This window comes from Lutra lutra, chromosome 17, assembly GCF_902655055.1.
Source record: "Lutra lutra chromosome 17, mLutLut1.2, whole genome shotgun sequence".
Lineage (NCBI taxonomy): Eukaryota > Metazoa > Chordata > Mammalia > Carnivora > Mustelidae > Lutra > Lutra lutra.
In genome coordinates, this window is record NC_062294.1 from 6,830,950 (window position 1) to 6,855,847 (window position 24,898).

General features: G+C 46.1%; 1 protein-coding gene and 1 long non-coding RNA gene across 2 annotated transcripts in view; one reads left to right on the plus strand and one right to left on the minus strand.

The window, feature by feature from the left end:
* Positions 1 to 24,898, minus strand: part of LOC125088691 (uncharacterized) — a 119,783-nt gene that overhangs the window by 21,119 nt on the left and 73,766 nt on the right. The window contains exons 8-12 of the long non-coding RNA XR_007123755.1: positions 19,659 to 19,708; positions 17,987 to 18,140; positions 11,399 to 11,545; positions 1,109 to 1,562; positions 258 to 403 (exon numbers count right to left, since the gene is read on the minus strand). This is a non-coding gene — a long non-coding RNA (uncharacterized LOC125088691). The remainder of the gene's footprint in view (positions 1 to 257; positions 404 to 1,108; positions 1,563 to 11,398; positions 11,546 to 17,986; positions 18,141 to 19,658; positions 19,709 to 24,898) is intronic.
* Positions 1 to 24,898, plus strand: part of LOC125088689 (polycystic kidney disease protein 1-like 2) — a 92,834-nt gene that overhangs the window by 12,023 nt on the left and 55,913 nt on the right. Inside the window, exons 6-13 of the mRNA XM_047709991.1 lie at positions 9,002 to 9,231; positions 11,016 to 11,420; positions 13,596 to 13,673; positions 16,385 to 16,434; positions 18,147 to 18,264; positions 20,472 to 20,679; positions 22,860 to 22,980; positions 23,635 to 23,773. Coding sequence (XP_047565947.1) covers positions 9,002 to 9,231; positions 11,016 to 11,420; positions 13,596 to 13,673; positions 16,385 to 16,434; positions 18,147 to 18,264; positions 20,472 to 20,679; positions 22,860 to 22,980; positions 23,635 to 23,773 — 1,349 coding nt within the window. The remainder of the gene's footprint in view (positions 1 to 9,001; positions 9,232 to 11,015; positions 11,421 to 13,595; positions 13,674 to 16,384; positions 16,435 to 18,146; positions 18,265 to 20,471; positions 20,680 to 22,859; positions 22,981 to 23,634; positions 23,774 to 24,898) is intronic.

Sequence of the window (24,898 nt, forward strand, 5' to 3'; positions counted from 1 at the left end):
CACAACAGGCTAGTTTAGCCTCACTGGCATGGTGTCTGAGGGTTTCTAGCAGCAAGTAAGAACAAGGCCTCATGTGCAAGCATCTTTCAAATCTCTACTCGTGTCACATTTTCTAATGTCTCATTGGCCAGAGCAAGTTCCATGGCCAAGCCCAGGTTCAACAGGTGGAGAAACAGACTCCACCTGTTGATGGAAGGAATGGCACAGCCACAGCACCAAGGGGCATACATTCAAGAAGGGGAGGAAGTGACACTCACAGGTTTTCTCATGATGGAGGCCACATGCACAGTCATGAAGAGCTGGGTCCTTTTGGCTTGGTTCTGGGTAGACTCTCTCCCGAGTGACCATCCAAAGAGTCGGTAATGAGGTGAAGAAGAAGCTCACCTGGGTGTGGGAATGTTTTCTGTTGGCAAAAATGATAAAAAATGATAGTAGCAACATTAAAAACAGTCCAGCCAAGCAACTTCCACGTATAATCTCACATATAATCTCATTTCACCCTCACTGCAACCCTCTCCGATAGAAGAGCCACCTGCCGCATACGCTATTGAATAGTTGAAATGTGGCAGGTCTTTTACGCTGTAACTGTGAAATACATGCAGGATTTTGGAGATTTAGTTCCCTCCATCTAACCTCCCATAAAAAATGTAAAATATCTCACTAATTTTTACATTGGTTGCATGTTGGAATGAAAGCATTTTAGATATATTGCATTAAAGAAAATAAATAATTAAACTTAATTTTACTGATTCTTACTTTTTCAATGTGGCTATCAGAACACACACACATACACAGTAACACGGCTCACACTGTGTTTCTATTGGATAGCGCTGAGCTAGGTAATCATTATCTTGTTTTTACGGACAAAGCCACTAAGGCTCAGAGGGGTAAAGCAGCACTGCCCAAGCCATGCAGCTAGTGAGCGGCAGCATGGTGGTGCAAGACAGAACTATCTGGCATCAGAGCTGAGGCCCTGAAGCCCCTAGTGGATTACACAGCATGGGGGCACCAGGGCCTGAAGAGACTGTGCTCTGAATCCTCTAGGGGAGCAGAGTCTCCCCAGCCTGATAAGAGGCTGAACCCAGTTCATAACATTTCAAAGTCTTACCCGGGCCTGGGGTAAGCTCTTTCCTGCTCTGCTGGGTGCCCGAGAATGTTCCAGAATTTTCAGATGCTCATTGGGTTTGGCGGCTCCTTCCAGCGGTCCTCAGTTCAACATGAATCCCCAGGGAAATCCTGAAGGCCCTAACTCCACAACATCTGTAGCTCTACCTTGTGGGAGCTGGAGGTTCTGAATCCAGCCCTGTGCACGCTCTGCTTGCAGGAAGCCCTGGGTGGGGTGGGTCCAAGAGGAGCCAGCTCTATCCGTGGCCCAAATCTGTCCCACTGAGTGCCAGTTTCAAACTCAACAGTCCTCTGTGGTCTCAGGCATCCTTCTGTGCCATCAAAATAAAATGCCTTCTCCGGAAGGTGAGGTTCTAATGCCAGCAAGACAATCCCTGGTCTTGGGTTTCCATTTCCATCCCTGTTGCATTTATATTGATGACTGCCTTGATTGTTTCCTGGAATAAAATGAGAAATTACATGTGAAGATGCTCTGGGGAAGAAAATGTTTAAGTGACATAAATGCCCATGGCCTTGTTCTGCAGGTTTCTTCATGCTTGCTACCATTTCATTGGTCATCTACACAATCTTCCAGCCCCCCAATTTTAAACAACTTGCATTTGGCATTAGTCAAAATTGACTGTCAGTAGCTCTCTAAGACCTTTAGTTAAACAAGGACATTCCAGTAATGAACAAACAGTAGCTAAAAACTGGAGAAAATGGGACAAAATGCTAGTATTTGTTAACTCTGGATGGTGAGGCAAAGGGTGTTTTTATCTTGCTCTCTGGATTCTCTGTGGTTTTTTGATAATTGAAGAGAAACAATAATCAGTGTTTTACATTTGCAGTCCCTCTCGGCATTAGCTCGAAGCCAAAGCCACTGAATTTTTTTTTCTTTCTGAAAGAAATAGATGGTGACACCATCTGCCATCACTCCTCTCAAATAATCCAATTTCATCTATTTTAAAAACTTGTTGGACTTTGAAATTACGTGGCCATCACCTTCTATAATTTTTGTTAAATTTGGGAGATGTATTTCTGATGCTTTTTTAGCACGAGCAGCCTCAGCTAGAATTTTAGGAATGGCGTGAAGTTTAAGTACACAGAAGTCACATAACTTGTGTGAACATCACTGTGGTTTTCTCTCATGTGTTTGTACAGAACCCTGCTTCTGCTCAACTCCTTGTTAAGCTAAAACCTAAATCAGACACTTCAGCTCTGTCGTAGACAGATAGCATGAGCTGATTGGGGAGAATCCAATCTCAAATAGAAACAGCATAATAAAAGTCAAAGAATTTCCCTTTTAGAAGCTCCTTTTCACCTTGCATTTCCCATGTCTTGTGTTCATTTGAACCTAAGGCTGTTTTGCTTTACTGTTTGTTGTGGAAAACTGTCTTAGTTTCTGAAATTTATTATGCACCTTATGGAACAATTTGCTAAGGTGAAATTTGTCCTTGTCCACTGTTGGGTAACTTAGCGCCACCTACTGACATATTTGGAGATTGTCGTCATTTTGGGGTCTATTCAGAGCTGCCTCTGCACACAGCTGAGTCTGCAGGGGAGACTTCCCGGAAATCGGTAATTCTCAAGACAACACGAAACTTAGAGTGACCTAGATGTACACAGAATGTTGGGAGGCTCAGAGGAATTATGTGGAAGGTGAAGTGATGGTCACAAAGGACTGAAGTCTTTCGGGGGAACCAGGCAGGACCAAAGGAGGCACAGCAAGGAAGGTCATGGATGTGAAGGGATTGAGGTCCCCTCACGGAACTCAGAGCCCCGTAGTACAACAGGATTTCAAAGGTGTGTGGGGAAAATGAAAGACAATGCTGGAACACTCAAAAGGGGTCTGCTGATGAACAGCCTTGCTGCCAGCCAGTTTAAAGAAATTGTTTTTGGAGAACATGTATGTTGGGTACCAGGAAACTGATTTGTGGCACAGGTTTCCTGGGGGGTACCTGGATGGAGAAGGGGCAGAAGTTGGACTGGGATACACTAGCAACACAGGCCCCTCTAATACCCATAGAGAACTCTAGAGCTAGGACCTGTCTTGATTGAGGCAAGAGAGTGGAACCTTTGTACTCTGGCCCTGGGCAGCCATTGGAAGCAAGATGGCATTTTGTGGGAGGCAGCTCCCTTTAGCTAAGGGGAATTCCTGGAGATGGATTCAGCTGTGAGCCCTCCAGCACTAACAGGCCAAACTGCTGGGGGGATGCAGACCTCGGTCTCAGAGGACAGACTCTCAGTGACGTGCATCCACTACAGAGGATATATAAGAATCTCTAGGCATTCAGGTACATGATCTGTGACTGTTAATATTATTGCAAATATTGCTTATATCACTTGGTAATTTAAGGACTAAATGGGACTAAAAAGAAGAAAAGAACTGGCACAGAGTTGATTCTCAGAAATGAGCAACTGTGGCCATTATATTCATATTACAAAGAATTAGACACTACCTTTATTTCTAAGAGGCTAAATGGCATAAGTGTCATCCTATTATATAAAAAAATACAATATTTGAGCCCATTACATGCCAGGTACTTACTCAGCCATGGTCTCATGTAAACCCTAGAATGACCCAGCCGGGAATGGCTCTTGCCTTGTTATATGGACAAGGGCACTGAGACATTAGGTTATGAAGGTGACCGATGGAGCTCTGGAGACTCCCTCACGTCCCACTTCTGACCCTCTCTATTCCACCACACTGCCCAATCTGGTCAGAGGGCTTTGTCCACCAAGTTGGCTAGCAACTTGTGAGTGACATTAACAAAATGACACAGACCTTGGTATTCATAACAATTGGACATTACGAGCAAAGATAAAAAATAAGAGCTATCTTCTCCATTTTCTTTCTAAAAGCCACATCCCATTAATGTCAACTACTAAGCAACATGTACAAATCAGTGAGTGGCAGTATCTTTTTTTTTTTTTTTAAAGATTTTATTTTTTTGACAGACAGAGATCACAAGTAGGCACAGTGGCAGGCAGAGAGAGAGGAGGAAGCAGGCTCCCTACTGAGCAGAGAGCCCGATATGGGGCTCGATCCCAGGACCCTGGGACCATGACCTGAGCCAAAGGCAGAGGCTTTAACCCACTGAGCCACCCAGGTGCCCCGAGTGGCAGTATCTTAAAGTAATTTTTAAACTTTTTATTGAAGCATAGATACATGCAAAAAAAAAAATGCACACAAAGATACAGCTCAGTTAATTTTTACATAGTGAACACACCCATGTAACTAGCACTCAGATCAAGAAACAAAACAAGACCTGCCTCCCGGGAATCCTCCTCAGGCCCCCTGTAGTACTGATTCCTACCACTATCAATCAGTGCGACCCGTTTGAAGCTTCTATAAATGGAATCATAAAGTGTATTCTTTTTTGTGTCTGACATCTGTTCAACAGTACCTTTTTTTTTTTTTAAAGATTTTTATTTATTTATTTATTTATTTATTTATTTATTTGAGGGAGAATGAGTGAGAGAGAGCACGAGAGAGGAGAGGGTCAGAGGGAGAAGCAGACTCCCCAAGGAGCTGGGAGCCCGATGCGGGACTCGATCCTGGAAGTCCGGGATCATAACCCGAGCTGAAGGCAGCTGCTCAACCAACTGAGCCACCCAGGCGCCCCTCAACAGTACCTTTTTGAGATTTGTCCATATTGTTGTGCATAACCATGATTTTTTTTTTCTCATTTTTATATAGCATTCCATTGTATGGACATTCTTCAGTTTACTTATCCATTCTAGTGTTGGCAGTCCTTTTGGGTGGTTTCCCATTTGGCAATTACAAATTGCACAGTTGTGAACATGTGAGCACGTGTCTTCTGGTGCACACATGTACATGTTTCTGTTGGGTTTGTACCCAGGAGTGGAATTGCTGGCTCATAGCATCATAACAGAAATGTTTAGTTGTTGCCTCTGTTGCTTTGTACTCTGAGCATATCTTCTCTTTGTTGGCAGAAAGTTTCTAAAACCACTTTGTTGTCTTTTCCCTTGGTGAGCTCACTGGGAGACAAATGAGGAAAAATCCGTTTCTCTGCCTTTTAGTTCTGGGCAATTTCAGTTGGCAGCAGAGTTCAGAAAATGGAATGAGTTGCTTCTTCCAGGCAGATCCCTGAAAAACAGGCCAGATTTTGCTATTCAAAACCATCCTTCACCTTTCTTTAAAGACTCAGTGTTTTCTTGTTCTGAAATCTACATAGTCTGATATTAATAAAGCCTTCTCCATCATTTTTTCATTAGTGTTTGCTGGTGTAGCTTCTATACTTGTACTTTTAACGTATCTTTATCACCGTATTTAAAGTGGGCTCCTTGTAGACAGTCTTTGGTTGTGTTTTGGTTTTTTAAAATCCCATTTGGGGGGCGCCTGGGTGGCTCAGTGGGTTAAGCCGCTGCCTTCGGCTCAGGTCGTGATCTCAGAGTCCTGGGATCGAGCCCCGCATCGGGCTCTCTGCTCGGCAGGGAGCCTGCTTCCTCCTCTCTCTCTGCCTGCCTCTCTGCCTACTTGTGATCTCTCTGTCAAATAAATAAATAAAATCTTTAAAAAAAAATAAAAAAATAAAAATAAAATCCCATTTGGCACAATAATTGTTGTGTTTAGACTATTTATATGTAGTTATTGATATAGTTAGGTTTAGGTCTACTATATTTTGTTACTTGTTTTCTCTTCGCCCTTCTGTTTATTTTTCCCTCTGTTCCTCTCCTTTCTTGTCTTCTTTTGGAGTATTTGCATATTTTTAGTATTCCATTTTAACATATCTATTATTTGGTTCTCTTTATTACCTTTCTAGTAATTGCTTCAGGGATTACTATATATGTATCTAATCTTTCATTGTCCAAATGGAGTTAATATTGACTTCAGTAAAATGTTGAAGCCTTACTGGCATATAGGTCCCTTTGCCCACCCTCCTTTATAATTGTCCTATGTGAGACACTTACATACATCGGAAACCCTTTTCAACAGTCATACACATTTAAAGAACTTAAGGGAGAAAAGTAGCCTATTCATTTACCAAAGTAATTAACCATTACTTGTACTCTCTCTTCATTCCTGAAATTCCAAGTTCCCCTCTGATATTTCCCATCAGCTGTAAAAACTCCCTTAACCATTTCTTTTATAGCAGATTTTCTGACAACAAATCCTCTTAGAGGATTTCTTTATTCCTGAGAATGTCTTTATTTTGCTTCACTCCCTGGAGGACTTTTCTGCTGGATATAGAATTAAGTGTTGAAAGTTCTTTTGTTTCAACACTTAAAGATGTTGCCACAGTCTTCTGACCACCATGGATTTCTGAGGGGAAATCTACACTCATTCACATGTCTACATGTAATGTGCTATTTTTTCCAGCAGTTTGAATTTTTTATTTATCTCATTAATCTTTGATTTTTGGCAGTTTGATAACTATATGTGTGGGGATGGTTTTCTTTAACTTTTTTTCCTTTGGGGGGGGGTCTGTGGAGCTTCTTGAATCTTTAAATGTAGGGTTTTCCCAAATTGAGGAGGTTTTCACCATTATTTCCTCAGTATATTTTTCTACACCAATCTTTCTCTTCTCGTTGGTACTCCAATGACACAAATATTTTATCTTTTCATACTGTCACATAGATTGGTAATGCTCTGCTCATTTAAACAATTCAATATTTTATTAATATTTAAATGTATTTAACATCTGTTCTTCAACTTGGATGTTTTCTCTTGCTCTATGTTCAAGTTCACCAACTTTCCTCTGTTGTCACTATTCAGCTATTGTAGGCAGCTAGTAAAATTTTTTTATTTCATGTATTGTGGGTTTTTTTCTAAAAAAAAATTTAAAATGAAATTTAAAATTTTCATTTTTTAAAGAATAGTTTCTGTTTCTCTGCTCAGAATGTCTAGCTTTCCATTCATCTAAAGAGGATTTACTTTTATGTCATGGAGCTTGGTTATGATGGTGGATTTCAAGTCTGTCTGATCATTTCCATCCCTGAATCATCTACAGGCTGACATCTATTATGTTTTCCCTTGAGCCTGGATCAAATTTTCCTCATTCTTTATATATCAGGCAATTTTGGATTGTATTCCGGCCATTTTGACAGTAGGTTCTGAGACTTTGGATCCTGTCAAAATCCTCTGGAAAATGGCTTGTTGTTTGTTTTGTTTTAGCTGGCAGCGCCCCTGGTTAGACTCAGACCACACTTCACGACTTGCCTTCTGTGAGCCGTGTTTCCCATGTCCATTCAGTTTCCAAAGCTGTTTGGGTCTGCCCCACACATGTGGCTCTCCGGGTGTCTCCCCCACACGTGTGGCTCTCCGGGTGGTGTTTATGTTGTAGTCTGACTTCAACAAAGCCTTGGCTGTGTGTCTTTGGGGCTGTTTTGCACCTGCATAATTTCTGGGTGAGGTCATGGTTTGTGCTGGGTTGTTCACAGAAGTGGGGGATCGTCCTCTCCAGATCTCTCTTTTTCAGGGTTTCCCCCACAGTCTCCAGCTCCCACAGGTCTTTCTCCATTGCTCCTCTGGCTAGAAAGATGGGTTTTCTCTTGGGGATTTTGTGTTTGCATCCCTTTAAGCAGTCAATGCAGCTCTGAGGGAGGACAGCCTAGGTCAGGGCCGAGAGAGAAACAAGAGAACACAAAACAAACAGATATTTTCCCTGTGCTTTCAAGCTCATTGGGTCCCTTTCCCTGGTTCTCTGGCTAAACAGAGGGTTTTTCTCTTGGAGTTTTTGTTTTCTTCATCCATTGTGCAGTTTCATGACTCAGGCTACCCTATGGACTAAGCCAAGAGATAAAGGAGGTTAAAAAAGACACAAAACAGGAAAATCCCATCTTTATGGATAATTCTTAAAGTTTTTACTTTTTTCCCCCACCTGTCTGCTGTTGTTTACTTTTCAGTATCTTCGGGAAGTTTCTTTTTGAAATCTGCCCAGGGTTTTCATGGTAATCAATGGAAGAAATAGGCTGTGGTGGGCTTATACCGTGGTGGCCAGCACCAAAAGTCAGGTTACTGTTTTCCATGCTTTTTCACAAATATGCTCATTTGTCAAATATTTCTCAGCATCCACTCTGTGCTGGGCACTATGTTGGTGTCAGATTTATAACTAAGAATTAGACAGACACTGGGTGGACAACCTTGCAGAGAAGAATGAGAGTGACTGAGCAAGCACACAAGGGATGGGTATCACCCAGGAGAAGCAATGAAGCTGCAGCATTTCCTTCATAGGGAGCCAAAGGAAGGTCTCCTCGAGGAGGCAATGTTTAAGCTGAGAACAGAAGGAACAGTGTGAGTGTGAGCAGAGATGGGAAAGAGCTTTCCCAGCAAAGAACAGCACACTTGCAGGCCTTGAGGCAGACAGGAGGTGGTATATTCCAGGAACTGAAAAGAGGTTAGAGTGGGCATTGAGCTAGGGGGCTGTGGCAGGAGATGGGGATGAGGTCAGGAAGGCAGGTCATATGGGTCTTTACAGGCCCTGTTAGAGATTTTTAATTCATTTCATTGGGAAAATGAGAAGCAAAACATACCCATAATTTTGATATATTTGGGCTAGGGTCCCATTTTACACATGGGAAAATATGGCTCAGAAAGGTAGACTGGGGCATAGTATTTTACAGATGAAGCAAAGAAGACCCAGAAAGGGGATTTATGTGAGCCACAGAAGAAATAAATAGCAGAAAAAAGACTTGTAACCAAATATTCAACTCCCTGGCTGGTTATTGCTCTTTCTTTCACTTCTACCTGCTCCAGACATCTCCACGTAACCTTCACGAGCACCAACAGCTTGGCTGAGTAGCATCTCTTTCTTCATTTGTTTATCTTTGCAGAGCAGGGGAGTGTGAGGTGGGTGAGTGCATGGGTGCACACATTTGTGAATGTATGTGTGTGTGTGTTCCTAACACTGGTAACACCGACTATTGCCGGCAGTTCATCCAGCAACATCATCCACCAGTTCACAGCCCCTGGGGAATTCACTGTGTTTGCTGAATGCACAACCACTGAGTGGCACGTGATGGCTCAGAAGCATGTGACAATCCAAGACAAGATAGAGCAGCTCAGTGTGACTGGGTGCTCCAGCCTGTCCCAGTCAGGAGCCAGCCCTCTTTGCCGCACTGTCTTCGGGGACCCATTGTGGATTCAGGTGGTGCTTGATGGAGGTGAGTCTACAGAAATGGTCAAGGTCAAGGCAACCTTGATTTTCCCCAAATCTATCCATCCAACTCCCAGGCTTTGGCACTCAGGTATTGAGTCCGTTTTTTAGCTCATTTACTTAGCACCTAGTATGTGCCTGTAACTGGTCTAAGTACTTTACATGTACTAGTTTTATCTCCATGTACTATTACACGTTACTACTATTATCTCTATTTCACAGATGAAGAAACAGAGGGAAGGTTCAGAAATTGGCTCAAAGTCTTAAGCCCAGTAAGCTAGTGAAGCTCTCAGACTTCTGAATGCCATTTTTGCATGCCCACAGTCCTGTAAAAAGAACTGAATTTCCAAGTCACTCCTTGTTGGGGGAACTTGACTAGGACTGGGAGAGCTACCAGCTGGGCCTGAGGCCATCCCAGTGCAGCCAGCACTGCCCAGCTTGGCATAGTGATGCTGCCCCCAGTCAGGACTGCTAGTCAGTGACAAGCACTGCTCTAGCCACAGCACCTCTTATGGCTGGCGTCTGCTCTGATTGGCCAGTTTCTTTTCTGAATGGTCACAGAGGCCATTCTAATTGGTCATTGTGTCCATTTTGATTAGGCAAGGTGTCCCTTCTGATCAGTCACAGCATCTATTCCGATTGGTCACAGTGTCCATTCTGATTTATCAAAATATCCATCCTATTTTGTCGGGAGGGACCCAGGCAATTTCACTTGTTGAATACTCTTGAAGATCAACCCTTTTCTCAATAGAGACCCTACCAGCTAAGACCCATCGTCACCGAAGGCAGCATCTTTCCTGCAGGCACAGGTCCAATGTGCGACCTGGACAGAAGCCTGCTGAGGTAAACTGCATTGACATGGAGCTGCAGAGGTGAGGACATGACTCAGTCCGACCTCAAAGCTCCCAGAACTCACTCAGCAGGGACTTCACGGAGCCATTGCGGGTCTTTAAACGCGGTACTTGGGGCTCCTCTCTGTTCTGGTGTCCTTGTCAGCCGAAGATGGCTGCTCTGTGCACCTGGGAAACCTAAAATAATCCTTCATTTATTTTTCATTCTACAAATGTAATTGAGTGCCTGCTCTTCGCCGAGTGTGGGGAGAGGGAGCAGTAAATGGGAGAGTCAGAGGGCTAACATTACTCTCGGCAGTGTCAGCTGTGTCGTCCTTGCTCAAACAAGAAAATATACTCGTTTGGTTTCTATTGGAGAGAATCATAATTCGGTGGTTTAAATCAGATTTTCAAAGTCAACCACAATATTCCGCTGGACAGCCAGTGCCAACCTGTAAGGGAGCCCCATCTTAATGGGGACAGGCTGCGTGTTCCTGAGGAGCAGGGTTCCAGGCAGTCTGCTACAGAGGTGGAAGGAAACGGCTTCAGCTGCTCCTGCCTAGAACAAGACTGGAAGCTAACTGTCATGCATAAAAATCAGCCATGCCTCAGGAGATGCTTCCTTCTTAGCCTTCTTCCCTCCAACGCCAAACCTGTCAACAAAATGTTCTCAAATCTTTATTACAAACCTTTAAGTTTATGGGTAACACATGCATAGTATAAATTAGAATGTGCAGATGAGCAGAGAGGACCCAAAAAGAAAAATCCTTCGTGTAACCATTACTCAGAGATAACCACAGTTAATACTTGGGCTTGGGACTCACCCTTCCACATGTCTTTATGGCTATACCATGCCCCTAGCTATATCCAGAACTTGACCTCAGAGCTAGTCTTGATTACCTTGGTACAGTCTACAGCATGGTTGTTGCCAACATTCTTAAATATTTCTTATCCCACACAGGAACAGGGGTGACTTACACTGTGCTGTCAGGCAACACAAGCCTGGCTGAGTTCACCACACTGAGCGGCCTACTACCCTACAATCTGACCCTGGACCAAGCGGCCCAGCAAAGGATTGGCCCTGGGATGCACCACCTGGAGATCCGAGCCACCAGCAACACCACCACCTCTGCACCCTCTAGAAACATCACAGTCCACTTCATGGAGCCTCTGTCAGGGTTGCAGGCCTCCTGGGGTTCTGACCACTTGGAGCTTGGACAAGACCTACTGGTCAATGTCTCGTTGGCTCATGGTATCCCAGAGGGGCTGACCTTTGAAGTGGCAGGACTCAATGCAACCTTCACCCACCAAGAAGAAAGCCTCAAGGGGCCATTTGGGATTTACCATGTGGCAGTTCCTCTTGAAGGTACTTGGGGTTGGCAGACCCCCTTTCCAAACTTCCTTCCTCTTCCCTTCCAGACTCGGGTGTCCAGCATCCTGCCAGCCAGTTTCAGTGTGTCCTGGTCACAAACTTGGTTCACAGCATCCAGCCTGTATCACAAAAATAAGGAAGAGACTTATTATCTGCCTTCATAGAGTTCAGAGTCACGCGAGTTCTCAATTCTGGCCCTTCTGACATTTGGGACTGGGTCATACTTTGGTATGTACATTGTAGGATGTCCTGCACATTGTAGGATGTTCAGCAGCATCCCTGGCTTCTATCCACTAGATGCCAGCAGCTCCAGGCCCCTAAGTCCCAACAAACAGAAATGTCTCCAAACATTGCCAACTGTCCCCTGGACAGCAAAATCTCCCCCACTGAGAACCACTGAAGGAGGGCAGGAGTGGTCCAATTTTTCCATCATTTCTAGAGGAGTGTGTGGTTCAGGAAACTAGTCCATGCCCTTGGGGGAGAGAGAGAGGTAAAAACAAGGGTGGGAGAGGGAGGGAGAAGAGAGGAAGTGTCACGATGCTGGCTGGAACAGAGATAGGGTGACAGACTGGCTGGCACCACCAGGGGAGGAGACCACAGCAGACATTTGCATTTCATCTGGAGAGAACAGAGAGTCCTTCAGGGCAGTGCGGTGAGGTCAGCAGACAGGAATGTGATGAGGGTCACAGAGCCTCCAGCCCACCCAGAATCTTGCCCCTGGGGTCCCTGGCCCTGGGTCTCAGAGGTATGTCAGAAAGAGGGGAACACTATGCAAGTGTGGGGTTTTCATGCCCTCAGCAGCAGAGGTGGCAAAAGACATAGCAGGTTAAATGACAGATTTGAGAAGAAAAACACTGGAACTTTGCCAGGTATCAGAGGTCCAGCTTGAAACAGGGAGAATCCAGAATGGAATGAAATGACAATGGAAAATATGTACAATATATAGGCTATAATTCAATTGCAAATTAATTTTTGTCTTCTATAAAAGTTGCTTGGCAGGGGATAATAGATAAAATCTTTGCAGGCCCTATGAGGTTTTGGCTTACTCTTAGATGATAAGTAGTCTTCTCCCCACAAGAAAAACAGATTTGGATGGCTCCAGGGATGAAGGGGGTGAGGAGGAAGGAGAGGGAACCAGGTAGGACAGAAATCCTCACTTGGTGGCATTGGCTCAGTCCTGGCTGGCCTTGCTGTCAGGGCCCAGCAGATGTTTGCAGCTGTCTGTTATGGGAGCTTCTCTGGGCTTCTGAGGCCCCTGCTGTGTCCCTCAGCCCCCGGGACAGGGGTGATGCCTCTCCCTCAGTGGCCACAGCTGGCCAGCTGCTGCTGCTTCTGGATCACCAACAAGGTCACTCTCTGTTCTCATTCTTGCTGCCCTTTCCAGCACTCCCTCTCCCCTAGACAAACATCTGGTCTGCAGAAAATTCTCACCTTTTCCTTGGCCAGCTACCAGTAGTGACTGTAGTTTTTTCCAAAGGCAGGAATGAAGAACTTTCCTCTCTCCCTCTCTCCCTCTCACTCCACCCTCTGTCATACACCATCCTCCCAGGGCATGAGTAAGGAACACTTCCATGGGGGTCCTCAACCTCAAAGAGCACACATTCACCTTTCCAAGGGTCCCCTCTCATGAGTTTCCCTCTAGACTTGAGAAGGTAGCACCCACCACCCTTACCCATGACGGAAGAGGGGTAGGATACATATGTACCCCAAATAAGTCTTACAAATTCTTTTCTGTTTTCTACCCCTCAATCTTTTAAAGGTTCTGCCATGTCTTTCCTTCTGCTGGAATATCCCCTCAAAGCATGGGCACTATTTGTCCTTTGAAGTTTAGTTTTAACCCCCTCCATGAACCATGATCCATGAAGTGATCCCCTGCTCCGTGTCCACAATGCCTCCATACCAATTTCTGCCATGGTTTGGCACTTGGTCTCCTGCATATCTACTAGACTATAAGGACCTTGAAGACAAAGACCACATTTCATTCATCTCTGCATCCCCAGAGCCTTGCACCATGTCTGGTATACAACAGGGGTTCATTAAATGCTCAGATGATGAAAGATTCAAATTCTGCCATCAGTGGAACTGAGAAGTACATGCTAGGAGAGCTGTCTTAGCAAAAGTCAAACAATTTATTACAACACCCATGATTCTCTACCCTTTGCATTGCAGGTACCTTTCTGGTCACTGTGCTTGTGAGGAATGCTTTCTCAAACTTAAGTTTGGAAGTCGGAAACATCACTGTCACAGGCAAGGAATTTCGGGAAGTGGGTACAGAACTCGTGACCAGAGTCTGGGGCATTGCATTTGCTTGGGATCCAGTGAGGAACTCTTCAAAACAAAGCTCTGAAATACTCACCTCGCTCTACAGATGTTAAGGGCAGTGAAATACGCAGTAAGACATCCAACCATTGTTAAGAATTCTGAAGCATCCGAGTTTGTATTCATTATGTTGCTTTAGGCTCCAAGCAACAGAAAGCCCAACAAAGGAGGCTTTCTGCTCAAGGTTTTATTGTTCCACCTACTAAGAATTTAGGAGGTAAGTAATTCCAGGGTTGGTTCAGTGGCTTAGTGTCACCAGCAAGGACCCAGGCTCATTCTGTTGTCGTGTTCTTTTTTTTTTTTTTTTTAACTATTTTATGTATTTATTTGACAGAGAGAGAGCACAAGCAGGGAGCGGGGAGCAGGCAGAGCAGGGAGCTGGACTCAGGGCTCGATCCCAGGGTTCTGGGATCATGACCTGAGCTGAAGACAGATGCTTAACAGACTGAGCCATCCAGGTGCCTCTGTTGTCCGGTTCTGCCATCCTGAGAGCTTCTGCTTTGTTCTTAGGCTTGCATCTCATCAACATGGCTGCTGCAGTTCCAGAAATCACATGTCAGCCCAGCATTACCCAGCAGCTGCTCAAGCTTTTTTCCCTTTCTGTAGCTCTTGTTACTGGGGTAGGGAGGGAGCATTTCTCCCCCTCATCTCTAGCAATCTTCCTGTCAGATACCATCGGCCAAGGTCATGCACCCCAGTTGTAAGGGATGCTGGGAAGCAGGCATCCCACACCTCCAGCTTTGTGGGAAAAGGTAGATTCTGGCAACCGGGAAGAATGGGGAACTGGCTGCTGGGTAGGCAACCAACAGTAGCAGTCACAGAGCTGAAAGTTCATCTCAAATGTGTTTGCCAGGCAGGACTCTTTGAACAGCAATGGACAGAAAAGCATTTCAAACTAGCTCAAGTCAGAGGGAAGTTTTATCAACTCAGAAAAGATCAGGGTTTAGGCATAGCTGGATCCAGTCACTCAATCATCAGTCATCAGAAATCTGTCTCTTCCCATCTCTTCGTTCTACTCAGGCTTCATTGTGATTCCCTCTTCCCAAGCAGTAGCAGGATGGCCCCAGGCTTTAATCTTTAACCCTAGAGGAGGAGTGCCTCTTTGTGGCTATTTCCAGAAGTCCTGAGGTTGCCTCTACTGGTCCAAGCTTGGTTCATGTTCCTCCAGAACCCAGTGCTGAGGCCAGGGAAAAGTGGTATGGGGCAGACCAGAATCACATGTTCACCCAGAATATGATGAAGGGTCAGCTTCACCCAAACCAAGGACTGAGAGTGGGGTAAGGAGGGTTCCTCAGGGAAAATGTCACCTGTAAGTGCTCTTACCAAAAGAAGGGGGGCCCGAAAACCTGGATGGGGGGAAAACCACAGCTGTCCTTGCTACTGTCCATGGCCCTCATTTTCCACATATGGAATTTGAGGCTGAGAGAGGTTAAATGACTTTCCAGAAGTCACACAGCTAATTCATGGCAGGATCAGAAGTAGCAACTACTTTTCCTGATTTCTTCACTCAGGGTTACTGGACCATCTTCCTTCTTAAGATTAAGAATGGCGGGGCACCTGGGTGGCTCAGTGGGTTAAGCCTCTGCCTTTGGCTCGGGTCATGATCTCAGGGTCCTGGGATCGAGCCCCGCATCTGGCTGTCTGCTCGGTGGGGAGCCTGCTTCCCCCTCTCTCTCTGCCTACTTGTGATCTCTCTCTCTCTCTGTCAGTTAAATAGATGAATGAAATCTTAAAAAAAAAAAAAAAGGATTAAGAACAGCTTCTGTGTCTAGCATCTTAGCTTTGCTTTGTATAATTTTTACAGACCTTCAAAGTTGGAGTTCTCTGAATGGGAATTCACTGGGAAAGAATTTTTTACAGACCAGTGGTACTCAGATCTTAAAATAACCAGGTCACTGGGGTCTAGAGACGCACATGGATCTGCCAGTGCAGATAAAACGCATTCCTATCTTCATCACTACACTTTAACATATTCATGGTTTAGTATTTTCAGAGCATACCAATTGCATGTATATTTTCCATTTTTTAGACTTGATATACTAATACTCTTTACAGATATATACAGATGACAAAGCAATTAAACACAGCATTCAGCCCTTGAGAAATGGGAATTGCCTTTCTGCAAGGGGTGAGAAACCTAAGACTCAGAAAGAATAACTAACATTCTGAGGTTCACACAGCCAGCAAGAGGCCAATAGAAGAACCCAGAAATGCACCATGGTATGCTGAGGCTGGCTGCCATCAGCTTGTCAGAGCTGGTTCTGTCCAGCTCTTGCTCTACGATCACTTTTATCAGCTTGGCAGCTTGAAATCTGCCTTAGTGGCAATACAGACACCAAAGAAAGCAGCAAACACTACAAATCAGAGTCCCCCACTCCCTCCCTTAACTGGAGTTAAACATTAACAACATACAGCCACAGGCCTGTCTCCAAATCTTGTGTTATCTGCACTGGCAACTGCCTGCCTCTTTCCTAACCAAAGAGGTGTCTTTAGTCCAATGGTGGACAAGATGGCTTGAGTTTTTACCCATTTCTATGGCCTAAATGTATGCTAAATTTCTGAGCATACCCCTGACTCTGCCCTTTGGCAATCTTATCAACACTACCAAAGTCTGATGCCTGTTCCCACTGTGTTTATAGCTCCTTCCAGTCTGCAAGAACCATTTGGAACAAATGCCAAGGAAAAGAATGTGAGTATTTGTTTTTTAAACACTTAACACCTCACCAGAAAAAGATGTATAAGCACTCTGCTTTAGTTTTGATTTTGGGCTTACTGGTGCTAATAGCCAGAAAACTAGGAAGCATAGAGGTTTCTTCCATTTGAAAAGAGATCCAGAAGGAATGAAATCAAACCAAGCATGTTCTCCAACCACTACAGTATCACATTACAAATCAGTAATAAGATATCTGGGATAAGTACATACCTTTTAGACATCTTGGATATTCAAGAGCATACTTGAAAAACATCAAGAAGTCAAAGGAAAAATTCACAAGGAAAATTTTAAGATATTTTTGAGTGATGATAGTACAACCTATCCAAATTTGTGGGATGAAGCTAAAGCAGGGCTCTGAGGAAAATTTATAGCTGTTAATGCTTAGAAAACAGGCCTGGGTTCCTTAGTTTTTACAGCAAGACTAAGTCCTCAACTCCTTGCTGTTGACATTTGTCTGTGCACGTCAATAACAAAAACTACGCATCTACATTGTCCAAGGCCTGGTGTTAGGGACGACAGCTACAAAGGTGAATAAACAACCATGGTCCCTGCCTTCTTGGAGCCTAGTAGGTGAAACTACTGAATAAATTAGCATCTGGTTAGGAGTTGTAATAAGTGTCTAACTAGAAGCAATGGGGTGCAGTGACAGCAACCAACACAGGGGGCCCTAGCAAATGTGATCGGGCCTGTTGGAAGGAGATATTCAAGTTGGAACTTGAAGATAAGACAGTCAGTCATGCTGGAAAACAGAATAAGAGCTTTTGGGGTGCACAGATATGAAGGCCCTGGGGCTGGAATTTGGCCTGAGGCCTAGTGGGCTGGGTAGGAGGAGCATGTAGGAGATTACAGAGAGATGGACAGAGGCCAGATCCCATGAGGTCTTAAGTACCAAGACAAGGACTTGGGTTTTATTCTTAGGCCATGGGAGACCACTAGGGGTTGAGTTTTGCCATGTAGCTTCCTGCTATACAGGCTAAGTCCTCTCAGGCTGGCCGTTTAATAGGTCCTACTAGAACTTACTCAAGGAGCATACCTTATACCTGCTGATCTCTCCTCCTAGAACCCATAGGCTCACTTACTCCTCCTCCTTCACAACAGCTCTGTGATCCTGTTCTCTGGAGAAACTTGCCCTGACACCAGCTATCCACTTTGCAGAGGTCATAGCTCTGTGCCTTCCTCTGCACCAGACACAGTAGAAAGCATGTCACAACCTCCCCTCATTTAATCCACAGCAGCCCTGGAATCAAATGCTATCAAATCTTCATAGGAGCAGATGTTCTCAACCTACTGCCTCCCTCTTACACATTCTCATAATCCTCTGGACCCCCTCTTTCCGTAGCATTTAGCACTCTGTATTTTGTCAGTTTCCTTGTCTGTCTTCCCTCCCAAACTTAAGGGCAAGGCCCAGGTCTCTATTCCTGTATCTCTGGGCGTCAAGCATGTGGCCTGGTCCAGAGCAGGCTCTGTTAAAGGTGGATGCATGGTGGACCCTTAGCACTGAGCCCACATTCAGACTAAAGTTACTTACCCTGTGATTCATCTCTGGAGGTGAGCCAGGTGGGTCCCACAAGGTCTGTTTCCATTCCACACCCCATACTGTGGGTACCCTTGGCACAGATTGCTGTGGGGTGGAAGGTGGGGTACCAACTGTGGATGGGCATCTCACCAGCCAGCTGCTTTTTCTGCAGAGAGAGAAAGGGAACGTGCAGGTGTACGTGGAAACTGGTCAGTATGTGGATCCTTTCACGACTGTGACTCTGGGCTGGCCAGACAGTGACAAGGATTTACGTTTCCAGTGGTCATGTGGTAGGTGTCTGCAGAGTTCTGGAACTATCCTATCTCGCCACAAAGTAATGGACAGTGGTCAGCTTTGCCATTTTTTAACCTTCACACAGGTATCACTTTTGCCTGCCCCTTGCATGTGCCAGATTAAGAATTCCATGGAGGGGCGCCTGGGTGGCTCAGTGGGTTAAGCCGCTGCCTTCGGCTCAGGTCATGATCTCAGGGTCCTGGGATCAAGCCCCGCATCGGGCTCTCTGCTCAGCGGGGAGCCTGCTTCCTCCTCTCTCTCTACCTGCCTCTCTGCCTGCTTGTGATCTCTCTCTGTCAAATGAATGAATAAATAAAATCTTAAAAAAAAAAAAAAAAGAATTCCATGGAAATGGAAGGGTGGAGGGGAAGCAGTGGGAAACCAAGGCAGAGGTAGCCTTGAAGGCAGGCAACAAGGAGATGCACTATCTGTAAAATATGTGAGAACAGTAATTAATCCTAAAAGTCAATCTGCTTTATTTTCACCGCAAAAGTCAGTGATAAAATAAAAACAACAACTGCCCTCCTTTCACTTCCTTGCCCTTGATACATTGCCAGGAAGAGTCTAGAAGTGAGAAGGCATTTTCAGACAAATCAAGAGAGTAGCACCAGTGCCCATTACTTAGAAATGGTTGTCCTCCTCTCTATAAGGATATAGCCTAGCTAGGCAGTCATTCTTTTGGAAATTAATGCCATCCCTACTGTACATATTATTTTTGTTAGCTGTTTTTTCTTTGGACAATATATCCTGCATATTTTAATGTCATGATATCTTCTCCATCTTGATTTCACAATAAGTGTATAATAGACTGTCTAGTTAGTATATGATCATTTATTTACTGGTACCCTATTTTTTGGACATTTAGGTTGTTTTGAATTATTTGCCCTTATAAAAACATTGTAATGAACATCCCTGTAGTTCTATCTTTATTTGATTCTCTGGTTACTTTCATAAATAAGTTTTTAGAAAATAATAAATTTTAAGAAATGGAATAGCTGGGTCAAAAGTCATGGAAAACTTGAAGCCTTTAGATATCCATTGGTAAGTGCTCAGGATACCCTTTTGAATGTTAATTCTCCTTATCAGAATCCATAGAGGATGCACGTATAGAGTTTGGGTGGTTGAGCTGATGGCCTGACCCTAGATCATGTCTCATGAATGGCACTGGTGGAAACAGCAGATGACTGCAAACACCCTGAATATTCATCAAGAGGGGAATGCTTCAATAAAATGGGTACATCCAGACAGGAAGGACTACATAACTGTTAACAAAAATAAGGCAGCTGTATGGCTACGGGATGCTTACCAAGATGCATTAAGAAAGGCCAAGTCCAGAAGGGCATAGAGAATGCTGTGTGTGGAACAATGACACACACACAAACATACATACCTATATTCCGATGCAGGCAGGGACTGGCTCTGGAAGGACATGCCAGAACTCTGTGCAAGACAATGATGGGAAGGCAATCACCTCCACTCTGTGCATTTGGTACCTAAAGGGAGTTAAATACTGAATCCAAAAGGATATATTCATGTCCTCATCCCCAGAACAATGACCTTATTTGGAAAATGAGTCTCTGCAGATGTAATTAAGTTAAGACTCCGCAGATGAGGTCATCGTGGATTACATGGGTTGGCCCTAAATCCAATAACGAGGGGGACGGGGGACGCGAGGTGATTGATGGATAAACATCCATCAACAGAGATGAAGGGCAAAGGATACAGGGACTTACTGAGATGGTATCATAAAGCCAGAGGGGACATGCGACCTCTCAGGTGGGATATAGCCCCCAGGTCCCCAGGTCCCCAGTGTACCCACAGGGATGTACAGCTGAGGTCAGTCTTCCAGGTGGAGTGAAATTACACCAGGGACAAGAAACTGCCTGGGTGCTCACCCAGGCAGAGCTGTCTATCCTCCTGGTCTCTCTCGGGCTGTATGCCTGGCCGTTCATTCTTCAGCCAGTGGCCGGTGCAAGTAAAAGAAGCTGACATCCCCTGCAGGTGTGCTCAGAGTCGGGGGGAAGCACCACTCATTTCCCCAGGAGCATCCTTCCGTAGTGCTGTCGCCACACCCTGCAAGTGGGAGTGTTCATCAAATTCTCTCTTTGGAGCTGCTTTTCTTATCTATGACTCTTTTCTTCCCCAAAACGCCAAACCGGAAGGGTCCTTGGATTGGTAACAGTATTTTCCCCCTTCCCCTCAGGACGCTGCTGGACCCAGTGGAGTTACTGTGTTGAGAGGCAGCTGCTCCGCACAGACCAAAGGGAGCTGGTGCTTCCTCCATCCTGCCTGCCACCGCCCACCTCCACCGTCACCCTGCACCTGGCCACCTGGAGAGGCGGGGAGCTGCAGAACCGGGAGGAGCAGTGCCTCTATGTGTCCGTCCCCCTGGAACTCGGGCCTCGAGTCAGGTGGGGGCAAGAGAGCAAACTCCTGTGGCGTTGCCATCCCTTCAGTCACCATTTACTGAAGAGCCAGCTCGGGTTGGCATAGACATAGGGCCAAGTCTTACAGGAGTGGCCCAATAGACCTGGTCACAGTTCTCACATGGAGTGCTTCCTGGTGGTCAGCAATGATTGGCCCCATGAATGCAGGGAGGTAGTGCATCCCAATGACAACTTCCTGGACTTGGGACCAGGGAAGGTTTCCCTTAGCAGAGATGTGAAGGAAGAGGAACTAGCATGGCAGAAAAAAGGAAAAAGGCGCAGGAGAGGAAACTGGATGGCAAAAGTAAGGAGCACAGAATAACTGGAAGTGAAAGAGACAGGTGTGGCTCAAGTATGGAGGGAGAAAGAGGGGCAAAAAGAAACTGGGAGAAAAGGCAGGGCCTGGCTCTGGTGGAGCCTTGTGGGTTATATCACAGATACCATTTTGTAGAGCTCTGGAAAAGTCACTCAAGAGTTGCAAGCAGGCCGGGGACGTGATCGTGACTTACTTCAAAATTCTGTGGTAGCAGGATGGAGAGCGGGTTGGAGGAGGGCAAGAGAGGGCTCTGGGAGATGGCTTGAGTTCTTACAGGAGTCAAGGTGAGAGCTCAAGGTAGCCTGGCCTATCAACTGGGTCCCAGCAAGAAGTAGATGTCTCAATTATCATATGATCTCTCCGATATGAGGAATCTGAGAGGCAGGGCAGGGGATCGGGGAGGAAGGGAGGGAGAAAAAAATGAAACAAGTCGGGACCAGGGGGGGAGACAAACCATAACAGACTCCTAATCTCAGGAAACAAACTGAGGGTCAGTGGGGTGTGGGGGAAGGGACAGGGTGGCTGGGTGATGGACACTGGGGAGCGTATGTGCTATGGTGAGTGCTGTGAACTGTGTAAGACTGATGATTCACAGACCTGTGCTCCTGAAGCAAATAATACATTATATGTTTAAAAAAGATTAAGAAGTAGCTGTCTCCCTTAAACTGGGAGTTGATGAGAGTTGGACAAAGGGTCTATGTACAGATGTGGGCAGGGATAAGGGAACAAACTAGGGTTGGCAGTGCAGGACTACAATAGGAGGAAGCCACTTTCCTTCTCGGGATTGCATAGGTAAGGAGGGGGGATGGCATTGCTAGGACCCCTTGGAGCTGGGGTCTTGGTTAGAGAACAGCCATTGCCAACTCCTGCCCACCTGTTAAGGCACAGGGCCATTGGTGAATAAATACCCACCTCCCCCTCCCCTTCACCATCTGATCGCCAGCCAATGCCTCCCATTGCTAGACCCAACCAGAAGCCAGAGGCACGGAAACTCAGGTGACACAGTCCATGGAGATTAGAGTCCATGGAGATTAGTCTCCTAGTCCCCAGAGCCACAAAGATTTGTAGGAGAATGTCCAGTACACCTGTGCTAGGATGGACATGAAGACAGAAGTAGGGAGATTGAGAGTTGCTAAGAAGTTAAAACTGAAAGGTCCTGCATATGGACTGGACACATGACAGGTGCCAGAGTGACCTTTTATTGGCACTAGGGAGGGAGTGGGATGCTAGAGAGAAGGCCCAGTGTCTGAATATAGACGTGTTGGTGCGTGTTCCCTTTCCCCACTAAGAAGTTATGTGACCTGGCTTGCTTTGCTTGTCTGTGATAGGGGATTCTAATACATTGCTCCTAGGGTCGTGGTAAGCCCTGGATAAGTGAACAATGATGCAAATCATTTATAACCCGTGGGATGCATGCAATAAAACCACAGCATTCCTTTATTATTGTTAGAACTAGAAGGAATCACGGAAATATTGTCTGCTCTTATCCTTCCCCCGCCCCACTTTGCAGGTGAGGAAACTGAGGCTCAGAGAGTTAAAGTGACTCATGCAAGGTAACCATTCTTATGAGGCAGGGACAGGATCTGAGGACCCTAGGTTTCATGCACTTTCCATACCATGGTCTTTCATCGGGAATGAAGTGGGAATTCAGTCAGGCACAAATCATTCCATCTCCATGACCAACGCTATGTCCTGGTTTTGGTTGGGGCATGGGTTGCTTTTATTTCCTCTTTCACTTGAAAAAAAGCCCTCTGCCACCTTCACAAATGACCTGAGAAGAACCAGACAAAAGACGGTGAGGCCACAAGGCTGGAGTGAACTTCCACACTCCATTCTATCTCCCTCTCAGTTGTGAGAAGAACTGTGGACCAGTGAATGCCAGTGAAGACGTCATGCTCAGAGTCACCGTGGTGGACGACTCCTCAGTGGCCATGTTCAACTGGGACTTAGAGGGCACCTCTCCGGGGAAGGTGAGGACACTGGCAGCCACTCCTGCTTTGGCTGTCAGACCCTGTGTCACATGCCCAGGACTGAGCTGGGGGTGGGGGGACGGGGTGGTGGTGTTCCCCAGAGGAAAACCAGGGCATTGGTCAGAAGGGAGAATGGACACAAGGGAGCAGAAGCAATGGGGAAACATCACAGCAGATGCTGCGGGGGCCCCAGCTCAGTCCTTCTGCCCAGACTGACACACCCGTCCCAGCCTCTGTGGAGGGACTCCTGGCTGGTCACCGATGGACGCGGGGGTCTAATGGCCCAGCCCCCTGCCTCTGAGTAAGAGAACTTCTGTGGTACAGCTCACGCTCACTGTGGGATCAGGCTGAGGCTGGCTGGACACCTCCTGAAACCACTTCTCTGCCCTCCTCTGCCTCCCTCTCCGCTCTGGTTTTCCCAAGAGCCTCCCTCAGTAAATGACCTGCACATGAATCCCAGTCTGGGGGGTGTCCTTCAAGGGAACCTGATCTCAGACAAACACCTACACTGGGCTGGAAATTGGGTATTTGGGCTGACTCGGGGAAGCGGGTGGTGTCTTTGCTCGAAGGCCCCTGGGGTGAGAAGCCACTGCCCTGCTGAGTCGGGGAGCCTGGCTGAAGCCTCAGGGGCTCTTGGGTGCTGCTCTCTTTCAGGCTGAGCCTCTCCCGGCTGCCTGCAGATTCCGGGGATTTTGGCTGAGTGCTTTAACCCTCCCTCAGAGCAACACCTCCACACAGAGGCGGAACAGCTCCTTGCAGACCTGGGGCCAGGCCACCCGGATCAGAGCCACAGGTGTGCAGGCCCCCGCTCAGTTTCTTGTCGTGGGTCCCGTCTGCCACAGAAAGTGAACCAAGACAAACCCAGAAGCCCTGAAATGTGGGACTTCGGTGCAGGGTCAGGGGCCAGACGCAGGCTCTGGGGTTCATCCCTTTGCCACCACTTTCTAGCTGGGAGGCGAGGCACTTCAACTCTCTGCACCTCAGTTTCCTGCCTCCGAATTGCATTATGCAGGGTGGAGGAGACAGATTGTTCTGGGGTGGTGCAGTCCGCGTGTCCTGCCAGAAGATTCTCACTTTAAACAAGCCCAGTGCGGTAGGAAATGTAGATTCTCAAAATGACAAATGATGGGTGATTATTCTTTTGGGGATGGATTCATTTGACTCAGTTTTTCTCAAAGTGGCCCACAGACCTCCCATACTGGAACAGCCTGAGGTACTAGTTCAAAATGAACACTCTGAGGCGTGCCCCGAACCTTTTGGATTAGGTCTAATCATTTTTTTAAAGATTTTTTTATTTGTTTGATAGAGGGAGAGACACATAGAGAGAGGGAACACAAGCAGGGCATAGTCAGAGAGGGAGAAGCAGGCTTCCCTCTGAGCAGGGAGCTTGATGCGGGTATGCAGGGCTGGAGGGTCATGGCCCGAGCCAAAGGCAGATGCTTAATGACTGAGCTACCCAAGCACCCCTACACTAATCATTTTTATTGGTTAAAATTCTCTTTATGCCCAGCTCTTCCAGGTATAGACTCTTTTTGAAATACCAGTGATGTAGGATGCCGGTGCAGGTGGAGGCCTGGAAACAGCAAGGCTTTGGGCAGGATCAGCCTCTTTCTAGATTCTGGGCATGGCCCTTCTGAGCTTGGTGACCTTGAGCAAGTCATTTTGTTTCCCAAACACTTCCTCCTCACCAAAGCTCTGAGGCAGCTACTAATATTAGCCCTTTTTGGGTGCCTGGATGGCTTGGTCGTTAAGCGTCTGGCTTCAGCTAAGGTCACGATCCCAGGATGCTGGGATGGAACCTCACATCGGGATCCCTGCTCAGCAGGAAGCCTGCTTCTCCTTCTCCCACTTCCCTTGCTTATATTTCCTCCCTTACTATGTCTCTCTCTGTCAAATAAATACATAAAATCTTTTTAAA